General features: G+C 44.0%; 1 protein-coding gene across 2 annotated transcripts in view; it reads right to left on the bottom strand.

Moving 5' to 3' along the window:
- The window catches only part of CTNNA2 (catenin alpha 2), a 499669-nt gene that overhangs the window by 437384 nt on the left and 48217 nt on the right, over window positions 1-14068 (bottom strand). For both annotated transcript variants that reach the window (XM_087723953.1, XM_087723954.1), the window contains exon 2: window positions 7912-8018. In XM_087723953.1, the coding sequence (XP_087580079.1) occupies window positions 7912-8013 (102 nt within the window). In that variant the 5' untranslated portion in view covers window positions 8014-8018. The remainder of the gene's footprint in view (window positions 1-7911; window positions 8019-14068) is intronic.

Below are 14068 nucleotides of genomic sequence, written 5' to 3'. Positions count from 1 at the left end.
AAAAACCTACAGCTGGTAATTGGCTTATCCTATAATAACCCGGTCCGGCTCTAATGTTAGACGAAGTATAAATCATTATGCAAATGAACTGAGTGGACCATCATAAATAAGAACTTTACACACAAAAAGAGAAACAACTTTTTTTTAAGGAGGCTTATTATCTTCTCCTATGAGTCTGGGTAAATTTTTTTTTAAAAATCCTTTAGAGGCAAAGCGTTTTGCTGAACACAACTTAGCTGTCTGGCTCGTAACGGTTCAAAACGAAATAGGGGAAGCCAAAGGCTCATTGACTGTAAGGTGTTTCCCCCCCCCCCTTATTCTTTATTCGAGTCAACCCTTGCAATCATTCATCGCAGGTAGGATTCCAATTTCTCATTTCGGTTCATTTCGGCTCAGCTTTTAACCTTGCTTATCAACCATCTTTCCCCTTGAACTGTGTTCACTGAAAGCATCAGAGGTGACATGCCAGGGACTATGATCTCCTTGGCTGATAAAATAATCCAAACAGGGATGGCATCAAAGCAGGGCGATTAAAGGTCTTAGCTCAGTGACTAAAACGCTGAGCTTGTCGATCCGAAAGGTTGGCAGTTTGGCGGTTCGAATCCCTAGCGCTGCGTAACGGAGGGAGCTCCCGTTACTCGTCCCAGCTTCTGCCAACCTAGCAGTTTGAAAGCATGTAAAAATGCAAGTAGAAAAATAGGAACCACCTTTGGTGGGAAGGAAACATCATTGCATGTGCGTTCGGCATTTAGTCATGCCGGCCACATGACCATGGAGACGTCTTCAGAAAGAGATGGCTCTTCGGCTTTGAAACGGAGATGAGCAACGCCCCCTGGAGTCGGGAACAATTAGTACATATGTGCAAGGGGAACCTTTACCTTTACAAAACCTTAGTTGTGGTGAAACGTCTTTCAAGAGTAACAATTTAGCAAAACGGGCAATGTAGCTTCATTAGGGCATTTTTTCCCAGATCTTAAAATATATATTTATCTTTCTTCATAGCATCATCCTAAATGACTAGGACAAATTAAATAAATAAAGGAGCAGAGGGGTGACATGTGTTAGGAATATAATCTAACGGTTGGGTTGGCAATATATAAATCATGTAACAAGGTTGTACCTGTTTCTTTAAATCATACTGTAAAATGTGATTGGTTGCTGTTTTCCGCAATCGGCCATAAGAGGGAGCCAGAACGACTGTTAGTTCTCTCTGGTTCGTTAGATGCTGGGCTGATCTGATCTGAGTGTTTTGGAAGTTCCGAGAGCTACTGTAAGTATTACAACTGCTAGCAAACTTTGAGTACCGGACTGTTTGTATGATTATGGACTAACTGAAAGACATTGATGACTGGCTGACTTATCTGTGTATGACTTGGACTGTTTGATGGATTCTGAAACCTCTATTTCCACGAAAGTAAAAGCCTATTTAAACTGCAGTGTCTCTGTATGCTGGTTTGTGTGTTCTCCAACACAACTCTCACAACGCTTCGCTGAACGTACTCGTTCTCCCAACGGGGAGCTTACTTAACAACATGATAGCAGTCTTCCAATCTAAGGGGCTGCCACAAAAAGAGGAGTCACGGAGCAAAGCATAATGGAATATTTCTTTGCAAGAATTGTGAAAACAAATTCCTCTGGATTTTTTTTTTTTTTTTAGAAAAATTGAATACCTGACTATCTATAAAATACTGTATCAGAACATAATCCAGAAGTTGTGAATGCTCCAACACTGGAAGTTTTTAAGAAGACAACCATTTGTCTGAAGTGGTATAGTATAGGATCTCCTGCCTGAGCAGGGGGTTGGACTAGAAGACCTCCTAGGTCCCTTCCAACTCTGTTAGTCTGTTATAATAGAAATAATATCGTGTATGAGAAGAAAAGAGGGCATGAAAATTATTTTTATACCATCGTGGAAGTATGTGCAAGGGAAAACAAAATTATTTTAAAGTAGTTTTTAGTTATGTGATTCTGTAACCGCGTGTGCTATTATGGAAATGGAAATTTAGCCAGCTCAAGTTTGATGTAAACCACTTTGGGAATGTATTGATTACAAAATTACCTTGTCGGATATTGCTTTTTCGTGCATTCAATTTCCTCCTGCTTATTTCACTTGACTCGGAGGCCTTAAGTGATATGTGCCAGTTTCCGAGCACTAAAAATTAAGTAGATCTCCAGAGCCGTATCCCTATTTCACCACGGACGTTAATGAATTGAAGTTAAGATGGATTCACCTGTGCTAAATTAGGCGTGGAAATTTTATTCAACATCCAAACTCAAGTTGGAGGTACATCTTAAACCACGTTACATTTGCCTATTTTAACAACGTGCTTTATTTCATGAACCTGCCAAGTAAAAAAAATGATTGACAGCAGCTCCCATATGATTCTGTTGGGGTTTTGTCAGGCGCGAAGAATCAGGACCTTGCCATAAAACTCCAGTTAAGCTGGTTAATGCTCATGCCTATACACAAGAATCAAGTCTATTAAGGATCAGCACTAAATTGGAGCTAGATAACAGTTAATAGAACCCAAGAGGGGTTTGCCTTTGACCACTTGTGCACACATAAGGACTCCAGGGCGATTCCTCTCTTGACTCCTCCCCCCAGCTTCTGCCTATCTTTCTCCTACAGCTTTGTGCCATCCAGAGTTTCCGTGTTGCCAAGAGCCGGGGTGTCAAACTCAATTTCATTGAGGGTTGTGTTTGACCTGGGGGAGGGGGAGTGGGCGTGGCCAGGGTGGGCATGGCCAGCTTGACATCACTCATGTTGGGGGCATCTGTGGTAGACCGAGTGCTCTGCCAGAGAAAATGGACTCCCAAGCTCCATTTTCAGCTGCGACGGCCTCCTGCAACCTTCTGCCAGCTAAAACAAAGCTCAAGGGACCATGTTTTCGGCTGCGGCCTAAGCTCCATTTTTGCTGGCAGAGCCACCGTAGGCCAGTCCTTCACTACTTCCAGGATCTAATCAGGCTTTAAATCACTAGTAAAAAGGCTTTATTTAAATCAACTCGATTTAAGTCATCTCTGTCCCGCAGCGGCGCCTCCTCTGAGCCGCTGCTGACTCATCGAGAGTCCCAACATGGCAGAATATACAGCCTCGTGCTACTTCACTAGGCTCCATTTCATGCTGAATAAACCAAATTATTAATGTATCTTAAGATAGAAAACTACCTTTAAATAGATTTTTTTTTACTCCGAAAGCATTTTCTTAAAATAAATTTGATAAAAATATAAAAAAATCCAATTCAAATTTAAAAAATCCAATTTATTTATTTACTTATTTATTTAAATCACCGGTTTTTATCCACCCTATCATGAAAGCAAAGGAGAAGGTGGAAGCGATAGGAAATCCTACTTTTGCCAGATCCACCTGCCACCGCTTTCCACTATCTTGTCCCAGTCATCATATATCCTACACCAGTGATTCCCAAACTTGGCAACTTTAAGACTTGTGGATTTCAATTCCCAGAATTCTCCAGCCAGCAGAGCTGGCTGGAGAATTCTGGAAGTTGAAGTCCACAAGTCTTAAAGTTGCCAAGTTTGGGAACTACTGGCCTACACAAACCAACTAAGGAAGACCACCAAACCACTTAATCTGTATGGTAGAAAGTCCTCTTCCAGTTTCTCAAAACCTATTATAACAAAATAAGCGAGGAACATTGCCTAGATTTCTTCATTTTCCCCATCCCTTCCTTTCCCTCTTAGGTTGTGCCAGCTAAATGGGAGTCCCTAGGCAATCTTGCCTAGTCTTAATGAGTCAAGAAAATCCAGGCTGTTCAGATGGAAAACCAGCAGGAAATTGCAGATTTTTAGTCTGACTGAGGACCTGCAAAAAGGAACCACACATGTTCCTCCCATACTGTTTTACCAAGAAAACTACACGAGGGTCTCCTCGGGGTCTTCAGAGAGAAAGCTGGACCTGGAATAAATTCTTGTTTTCGTCCATGGACTCCCAAAACAGCTGGATTTATCTTTAGTCTTTGCGAGCCATTTCAGGGTTCTTTGAAACTCAATAGGAGACAAAAAAACTGTGTGCATAAATTATGAAATGGACACTGATGAGCAACATATGGAAGTCCTGGTGTTTCTTTTGCAACCTGTCCAGAAACCGAAGTCCTTTTTTTTTCTCCATCCATCTGCTGTTCCATCTCTTTCAGCACAGTATTCTCAACTTCCAAATTATGGTTCTTTCTTTCGACTGGGGTCATTTCCAACATTATATTCGAGCCAACAGTTACAGAACAAGTATAGATAAGGCCGAGGAGCATCATTCAGGCCAAACTGGACTGAAGAAGTTAGTGGCTGAAATCTCCTGGCTTTTGCAATCTGATGACACCTTTTTTTAAAAAAAGATAAAAGTTCCCCTTGCACATACGTGTTAGTCGTTCCCGACTCCAGGGGGTGGTGCTCATCTCCGTTTCTAAGCCGAAGAGCCAGCGCTGTCCGAAGACGTCTCCGTGGTCATGTGGCCAGCATGACTAAACACCGAAGGTGCACGGAACGCTGTTCCCTTCCCACCAAAGGTGGTTCCTATTTTTCTACTTGCATTTCACGTGCTTTCCAACTGCTAGGTTGGCAGAAGCTGGGACAAGTCACGGGAGCTCACTCCGTTATGCAGCTCTAGGGATTTGAACTGCTGAACTGCTGACCTTTCTGATCGACAAGCTCAGCATCTTAGCCCCTGAGTCACTGATGACACCTTATTTCTTCCACGTGACCATGAGGATGCTGCAATAGTCATAAATGGGGGGAAACAGTCATAGGTCACTTTTTTCAGTGCCATTGTAACTTTGAATGGTTATTAAATGAACAGTTGTATGTTCAGTACTATCTGTACTCAAGTAAGGACACCGAAACAATCTACATTTGGGGGTTGGACTAGAAGATCTCCAAGGTCCCTTCCAACTTTGTTATTCTGTTCGTATGTGCTTCTATCTTCCTAATGGAATGCTCACCTATTTTCTTATGCTTTCCTTTGTACGATTATAAGTCTAATTTAGGAGCGACTGAAAGGCAATGTCAGCGAGTCAACTTTCCTAACTATGATTAAAAATTAACTAACGGAAGTTAGGAATAATATTGCCTCTATTTCAACAGGGCATTTGCATTCACCTCCTTCGTTACAAACTGAACAGCTCCCGTCATTTCAAAGAAACGAAACTGTCATTCCATTAAATATATTATTTGGAAGAACTTAATGCATTACCGCACATCATTCATAACCGTAAGTGTTTGTATTTCTTTTCTTCCTTTCATCTTTGTGCTAAGCAAGAGTTCCATTACACTTAGGTGTTTTTTTCATAATTTTTTATCTGGTATTGGAGCGGAGGGGGGGGGAGACAAGTGAGGTTCTCAAAGTTCTACAGTATAATGGCTTTAGATAGGGAGGACGGACCACCTCCCACTCCATCCTACCAAGATTTACCAAGATGAGGATGTTTCAACCATCAAGATTCTATCATTGACCTTGGATGGGGCCTCCAGATGGGTACACAGTTGGGGAATCTTAAAGAGCAAGTATCATTTGTGGCTAGGATGTGCACAATTCTATCTGGTGCACCAATGGTGCCTATGATGACATGGGGCATGGCACAGCCAGAGAACCGGTATGAGTCCCTTGAGTGGCACCAACTTTGTCCCCAACGACGCTTTTACTCTCCCGCAAACCCGCAGATACTCCAGTCCAAATGCTGTAAGCAGAATGACTGCAATCAACCACTCCATCGGGGCAAGATAGGGAGTTCCAGAAGTGAAGAATAATTCCAATGAGGCAAGGTAAGAATACAGTAGCGCGGAAACAGTCAAGAGGAATACCAGGAATGCAGACCATGGCTGGATGACTTCAGCGTTTCGTCCTGACAACCGCCCCTCCCAACTGCCTCTCCTTTAAACTCCATCCCCAGGTGTGCCTTGTGAAGGGAATCGGGGCCCTTTCCTTCCTCATAAGCCACGCAAACCCACATTGATCTCTTCTGCATTGAGGGGGGCGGGGGTGGGCCTTGGTCTTCATCTGAACCCCCTCTCCCTTGTTCTACCTCTACACTGCTCTGCTCAGCCTGACTTTGCCCTTTGCCCAGTTTCTTCCAGAACCAATGGAGCCAAGCTCCCGCTCTCCCGTCAGCTTCGTCTTCCATCTCAATCAGTCTCCAACAGGGCATAACAGTGCCCTTTCCTAGATAGCAATAGCAATAGCAGTAGACTTATATACCGCTTCATAGGCCTTTCAGGCCTCTCTAAGCGGTTTACAGAGAGTCAGCATATTGCCCCCAACAATCTGGGTCCTCATTTTACCCACCTCGGAAGGATGGAAGGCTGAGTCAACCCTGAGCCGGTGAGATTTGAACCGCTGACCTGCTGATCTAGCAGTAGCCTGCAGTGCTGCTTTTAACCACTGCGCCACCTTGGCTCAGGGGGCCCTTCGGCCAGTCACCCATGCCCTAGCCACCTAACGACTTGACTACTGCATGTTGCTTTACATGGGGCTGCCGCTGAAGACCATTTGGAAGCTTCAGCTGGTGCTGAATGTGGCAGTGTAAGCAGTAATGGGCGGAGCTGTGCCACCTCTGCTTTATAAGCTGCACTGGTTGCCAATTTGGTTCTGGGTACAACTCAAGGTGCTGGTTGATAGCTACAATCCATAGGGCCTGGTTATTTGAGAGACCATCCATTTCCCATAACATCCACTTGGCTGATTTAACCCTGCAGAGTTGGCATGCTCTCTTGGATGAAACAGTATCATCTCTCCAAACTCCAAAGGCAGTACTGCACCAGTGGTGGGTTCCGGATCCCGTCGCAACCGGTACGCTGCGACGGGGCCAGGTATCCACCACGTGCACACACGCTGTGCACGCATGCGCACCCACCACCCGCAATGCTCGAGCTGCTCGGCGGAGCATCGTGCAGGCGCCGTACGCTGCTAGTGCGCGCAAATGGCCCAGTTGGGTCAAATACAGCTCAGGATCGCGGGCAGGTGCGTGGGCCCTCTGAAGCACCGTACCGGAACAGGGCGTACTTCCAGCAACCCACCACTGTACTGCACGCTACTTATTCTCTGAGGTCCAGATGGCCCCCATTTCTGTTGTTTAGAAGAGTTATGAAATCATGTGTTAGGCCTGGAAGCCATCTTTTGCATTGGTTCTTCCGGCCAGTCATATTTAATGCTGTGGGAAAATGGGAGAGGGCATTATATGGCGTATGGGAGATATATAGTCAAAATAACATGCCTTTCTCAGAGAGTCAAGGACATCTTGCCCTGCACCTGGAAGGGGACGGTACCTGATTGGGCCATGTGATGGACATGTGGGTGCTGGGCAGGGATTTTAACTTTTGTTTGGGTGGGGAAAACCTGGAAGCTTTCAGATTCGGGTTTCTGCAGATGTGCCAACATGACATCGCTAATAAAACGAAACTCTGAGGAACTTCAAGCCTCGGAGTCTTCTCTTATTGGGGGGGGGGTGTTACTTGGAACCCTGACATCATAGGTTCTTCAACCAAGTCTCTGGTATTAATTCATCTTTTTTTAAAATCCTAGAATTTTATTTTCAAAGAACCACGTGGATTTCACCTGTCAATCTTACTACTCCTGAATTACCATCTCTGTATCTGCATATGAATACTTTGGTTACAACAGGAAAAATTTGATAAGTCATATCCACCCACCACACACAAAAATAATTTCAAACGGGCTTCTATTTGATCTAAAACATAGCTTAATCCTTTTCAGAAAACCAGAATGCAGAATGAGATTTGAAAAATACACACTATGCAGAGTGCAATTAAAATCCTTATTTGACAAACCTCGCCGTTCTCGTCATAAGCCGGAAAATGCAACTGCAATGTAAACCCTGAATAAAAATACAAATGTTAAAAAAACATTAGCAAACAAACAATAATGCATCAGCATTCACAACTTACCTGTGTAACTAGTGGCTCCAATAATCTCTCCACAGTTAGAGTCCTGATTTCCAAACTTTTGGGATCCCATTTTAAAATGATGGGTGAAGTTGCAGAAGTCATGCTCTCTAGAACAAAAAGATAATGAGTATTATAAAACAGGCCCTGAGCCATGTTTGTATCTGAATTTTAAATCAGATGCTGGATTGATTGAAAAGACCTTCATTAACAATGGGCAGCCTACTCAGTAGCCAATTCAGAAATAGCTAAGTATATTGTACATTAGGGGAAATGTATAGGAGTTCCAATGGATATGCATTAGCTAGATTTTCCTTTCTTGTGTGTCCTTCCTTGGCTTTGGCATAGAAAATTTGAAAACAAGGTTTAGTCATATTTTTATATAATCTTTCCTGTTCTATACATCTTACTGAACTTTCAGAAACTGAATACACAATCGTTTTCTGCTGAAACACAGCTCTGCAATGGTGTACGGGGAAACAGCCTGAAATTGGGAGAAAAATGAATATATCAGCCAAGCCAGCGCACCGCAGCAACCCACTCCTGGTGGGAAGGTAACAGTGTTCTGTGCGCCTTCGGCATTGAGTTATGCCGGCCACATGACCACGGAGACGTCTTCGGACAGCGCTGGCCCTTCGGCTTTGAAACGGAGATGAGCACCGCCCCCCCCCCCGAGTCAGGAACAACTAGCACATCGGTGCAATGGGAACCTTTACCTATGGATATATAAATAGGAAATGTACAGCCAGGAAGCAATATCCTTTGATTTTGCTTCCTCCTCCCACTTCAAAAAGAAAATACATGTATGTGCTTTGATTCTATTTTCTTTTTCTTCTGAAATCACTCTAAATCTATTTGTATTTGTATTTATTTGTCTTGTATGCCGCCCACTCCCGAAGGACTCCGGGCGGCTCACAGTAGACAGGGGAAGGGGGAAGACTAGACCAAGACAACACTTTAAAAACAAAACTGCAACATTCACAATTTCCGCGGGGCTGGATGTTTCACAGGCCCCCCGGCCTGCTGGAGCAGCCAGGACTTGGTGGCTTTGCGGAAAGCCGGGAGGGTCGTAAGGGTCCGGATCTCGACAGGGAGATCATTCCAGAGGGCTGGAGCTGCAACAGAGAAGGCTCTCCCCCGGGGGGTCGCCAGCCGACATTGGCTGGTGGATGGAATCTGGAGGAGACCTAACCTGTGAGATCTGATCGGTCTATGGGAGGTAATCGGCAGGAGGCAGTCTCTCAGGTACCCAGGTCCGATGCCATGTAGGGCTTTATAGGTAGCGAGCAGCACCTTGAAGCGGATTCGGAGACTAATGGGTAGCCAGTGCAGCTCGCGAAGGATAGGTGTGACGTGGGTGTACCTGGGTGCACCCACAATCGCTCGCGCGGCTGCATTCTGGACTAACTGAAGTCTTTGAACACTCTTCAAGGGCAGCCCCATGTAGAGCGCATTACAATAATCCAGTCTTGATTCACCCCTCCCTAACAATCCAGCCATTGCCACCAAACTGCCTTGCGATGCATAAAAGCTCTTCCTTACAGCCTTGTTCCTTACCTCATCAACTAATAATATGTATCTTCCCCTTGATCATCACTCTACATTATTAGAGAGCAGTTTGCAAAAACAGTGCTTGCTGCTGAGTGTACCAATAATGTTTTTCTTTCAATAAAATGTTGAATCAAAGCATGCCCATGTTCTCCTTTTTTTTTCCCCCCCATGAAACACAGATTGGTCTACTGCCAGGTAGCCCAGACAAGAAGCACCAAATATGAGTACTAGCACTACCTTTATTGTAGTTTAGTTCAGTTTAATTTAATTTAGTTTAGTTGTTTAGTTTAGTTCAGCTCAGTTCAGTTTACTTTATTGTAAATCATACAACTTTATTGCACATCGTACAACGAAACAAAATGCCATCTTCAGTGTACATAACTATAAAAATAAAAACACAAACACACATCCTTCACACACCGTATAATTGAAATTGAAAACCCAATATTGCACTATACCGTAGAATCCAATATAGTGACTGCCCTGGGATAGAAGCTTATTTTCCAGCCTATTTGTCCTTTTTTTTATTGCCTTGTACCGCCTGCCAGATGGTAATAGTTCAAAAAAAAGGGGGGTGGCCAGGATGAGATGGATCTTTAAGGATGTTTTGAACTTTCTTAAGGCAGCGAGAGGTATAAAGCTCCTCCAGAAAGGGGAAGAGGGCAACCCATGATCCTCTGGGCAATGACGTTGACCCTCTGGAGCGCTGTCCTGTCTGCCACTGTGCAATTGGCAAACCACACGCAGGCGCAGTAAGTGAAAATACTCTCTCTGGTGCAGCGGTAGAAGGTCACCAGCAGTTTTCCGTTCAGTTGTTGTTTCCTGAGAAGTCTCAGGTTGTATGATCTCTACTGGGCCCTTTTGACCAGGGCTGCAATGGGAGCACCCCAGGTCAGGTCCTCTTTTAGGATAACACCCAGAAACGTAAAACTGGCCACTTGCTCCACTTGGCCTTCATTGATAAGGAAGGGCTGGATGTCTCATCTATTCCTTCTACAGTCTACTATAAGCTCCTCGGTCTTATTGGTGTTCAGGACCAAGTTATTGTAAGGTTACAGGAAAAGAATCTTGCAACTCGGAAACCATTTCTCTCCTCCTCTGCTTTACTTCCCATAAAACTAAGGAGAGTCCCGAAGGAGAGATGCTTTCCACAGCCGTTTGACTTCACTGGGCTGAGATAACTTTTAAATTTGGTTGACAGTTGTATAAGACAGCGGTATCCAACATTTCTGGCTTTGTGAACCAGTGGAGAGAGGGGGTTTTGCACGAGCAGAGTGCGCCTGACCCTTTGCAGAAATGTAGGTGCGCCCATGGGTGTGCTCGCCAATCCACTGTGTGGAAAAGTAGAGCTGCACACATGTTCTGATTCTGAATGGGCCACAGCCTGATAGTGGGCCACAGCCTGGGAACTGGGGACCCCTGGTATAAGAGACCAGTTCAATTAAAGCACCAGGTGCCAGGCCTGCAGCCATATTTTCTGTTGGAACTTTGGCCTGTCACACTTTCTATTATTCTACTATGCATTTTCTATTGTGGGGATTGTACGGAGCTAGATGATATGTAGCCATATCAAAATTCTTTCTAGAAAGCCAAGGTCATCCTTTTTCTCTGCATCTCTGCACCTGACCGAAATTGGATGGGTGGAACAACCAGCATGGCAGTGGGAGATTGGACCATGTGATGGGCTTGTGGGTGTGGGGGCAAGATCTTGAACTTTCAACTGGGTGGGGAAAACCGGGAAGCTTTCAGATTTGGGTTTTCCCAGATGTGCCAACATGGCTCTCTTAATAAATTGGAACTTTGAGCAATACTTTGCCTTGAACTCTGATTTAATTTTTGGATGCTATTTGGAACAGTGACACGAGGTTTAAAACAAAGAGTCTGGGAGTTCTACTCCTGCTTTTTGCACGAAAGCCATCTGGTGCCTTATCCCATTTTAGGTCTGAGAAGTGGCTGGGTGACTTTGAGCCAGTCGCTCTCTCTCACACCCAACCCACCTCATAGGGTTGTTGCTGTGTGGAAAATAGGAGGATCAGGGTGTGTTGGATGTGTTTGCTGCTTTGGAGTGTTTGTAAAAATACTAAAGGCGATATACAAATAAATAATCGATCGATCGATCAATGACTCCTTCTCCTGTCTGACTAGATCATTCTCACATGCCATTACATCAATATTTATGTATCCGATAAATGCATGTGCATAGGAGTGTCACTTATCTGTGAATAATTCTATTTGTAAAACCCTTTAAGTTAACCGCATGGATGCTTTAAATGAATACTGTGTCATAAAAAGAATTATAAATATAAATAAAAGCAAATCATTACACATCCAGAAGACTTCACAAATCTTTTTCCCCGTGAATATCAAAAAGAATTGTGTAATAAAGTGTTTTGAGGATAGAGTGATGCCCGGAAGTAGCCATAAAGAACCCTCAGTGCCAATTACAGAAAGACGAGAAAAAAGTGAAACAGGAGGTGAGAATGCACAAAAATATGTGTGTGTTTTGGAATTGGGCAGAGGCCAAAACTTTTTGTGACCCACCAGAGGCCAGCAGACCTGGCAGCAGATTCAGAGAGTGAGGAGGTTGGGGAGGAACCTGGGCCAGTCCTGGAGTCTGGGGAAGGCTCTGATGAGGGCTCTGTGTCGGAGGCAGAGAAGGGGACAGAGCCAGATGCCAGTTCTCAGCTGCCTTTGGAGTCAGACATCAGTGAGGCAGATGAACAGCTAGAGCCTGTTTCTAGTGTGCACATGTGCAGAGTTGCCAGACGAAGGGAACAGCTAAAGAACAGGGGTTGACTTGGGAGTAAGGCCACAGGTGGATGATGAATGGCCCCTCCCAGAGGAAATAAAAGAGGAGCGAAAGGGGAGTGGAGTTTGCAGGAGACAATCAGTTCGCTTAATTGGTTCGTGACTCTCCGAGACTTCTTGCCAAGTTCTGCAAATGTCAGCCTGGCAGCTCTCCAAACCAGATAAGGTCTGTGACTGTAAATCCTCCTTCGAAAGACTTTGCTGGATGTGAATGAGCAGAATCCACAGCAAATTAATAAAAGGGGTTTTTGTCGGGACCAGAAGTTTGCTTCATGCTCTTGGGAAGCCTCGGTCAGAAGTGCAGGTTAAAAAAAGAAGTTATGATTTTAAAACACTGAAGGCAACAATAAGCAGGGGGGAAAATCCCTTGGTGAGAAGCACTTGCCATTATTTCAGTGTCAGGAAAACCACCCTCAGGAGTGTAATAAAACAGAAGAAGTTGACAGAGGAGGACTAAATCATCTTGTAGCGACAGAAAAAAAAACATAAGAAGATGCAGCAGATGCTTCAAAAGAAGGCTTTGTATCTCCCAAATATACATTTTCATATTATTCATTATGAACAAGAACTTTTGGATTGTTGGTGCATCTGCAAACAATTTCTGGGAAGCTTCACGGGTGGAAAATAATGAACATACAATAAGACAGCGGCCACTATATTCAGGAGGGGAGGAAAATCTAGTATAATTGCAAACATATTGAAAGATATGGATAACCACAGAAATAGATTTCAAAATACTTTTTACCCAAGTATTCTATAGCAATAGCACCAGTGGTGGGATTCAGCCAGTTTGCACCTGTTCGGGCCCCTAAAATCAAATCAATATATAAATTCCCAGTAAGTTTGGTTTATTTATTTGTATCCTGGCTTTATTATTTTTACAAATAAGATGACAAACGTATCCAACATTCCTATTTCCCCCACCAACAACCACCCATGAGGTTGATTGGGCTGACGGACTGGCTTAACATCACCCAGGTGGCTTTCATGGTGAAGGCAGCACTAGAACTCACAGCCTCCTGGTGAGTGGCCCAAAGTCACCCATCCAGCTTTCCTGTCAAAGGTGAGACTTGAACTCACAATCTCCTGCTTTCTAGCCTGGTGCTTAAATCACTAGACCAAACTAGCTCTGAACTTCATGGAGATACAAAAAGTAGTAGGGAGGAGGACTAGTGAGTAGCTCTCTTATCAACTCTGGTAGAAGAACCATTGAAGCGGCTTCTACCGTACTTCCACCATCCAACTTTATTTAGCGCCATATCTGAAGCCTCCTTGCCGCATCAGAACATTATCAATGCATCCTTGAATAACTTTCTTATATCCAAGTTTCTGTTAGCATTCATCATTCAATCAAAAACAATCCTTCTATAAATTAAAGCCATTAGTCCTGCCTTCTTGAATATCAGAAAAATTATTTGCCTTCTTTTACGTAGCAGCTCTGAGTTAAAAGACTTTGAATTCAACAGACTGAATTCTGCATCATAATTGTGCAACAATATCTGAATTCAATACAATAAAATAGCAGAGTTGGAAGGGACCTTGGAGGTCTTCTAGTCCAACCCCCTGTCTAGGCAGGAAACCCTATACCGTTTCAGACAAATGGCTATCCAACATCTTCTTAAAGGCTTCTAGTGTTGGGGCATTCACAACTTCTGGAGGCAAATTGTTCCACTGGTTAATTGTTCTAACTGTCAGGAAATTTCTCCTCAGCTCTAAATTGCTTCTCTCCTTGATTAGTTTCCACCCATTGCTTCTTGTCCTGCCCTCAGGTGCCTTGGAGAATAGCTTGACTCCCTCTTCT

This window comes from Thamnophis sirtalis, unplaced genomic scaffold, assembly GCF_051295495.1.
Source record: "Thamnophis sirtalis isolate CommonGarterSnake01/CBP01778 unplaced genomic scaffold, rThaSir2_p1.2 scaffold_10, whole genome shotgun sequence".
In the NCBI taxonomy this organism is placed as follows: domain Eukaryota; kingdom Metazoa; phylum Chordata; class Lepidosauria; order Squamata; family Natricidae; genus Thamnophis; species Thamnophis sirtalis.
Note: the sequence above shows the minus strand (reverse complement) of the source record. Positions and strands in the feature narration are given on the sequence as shown.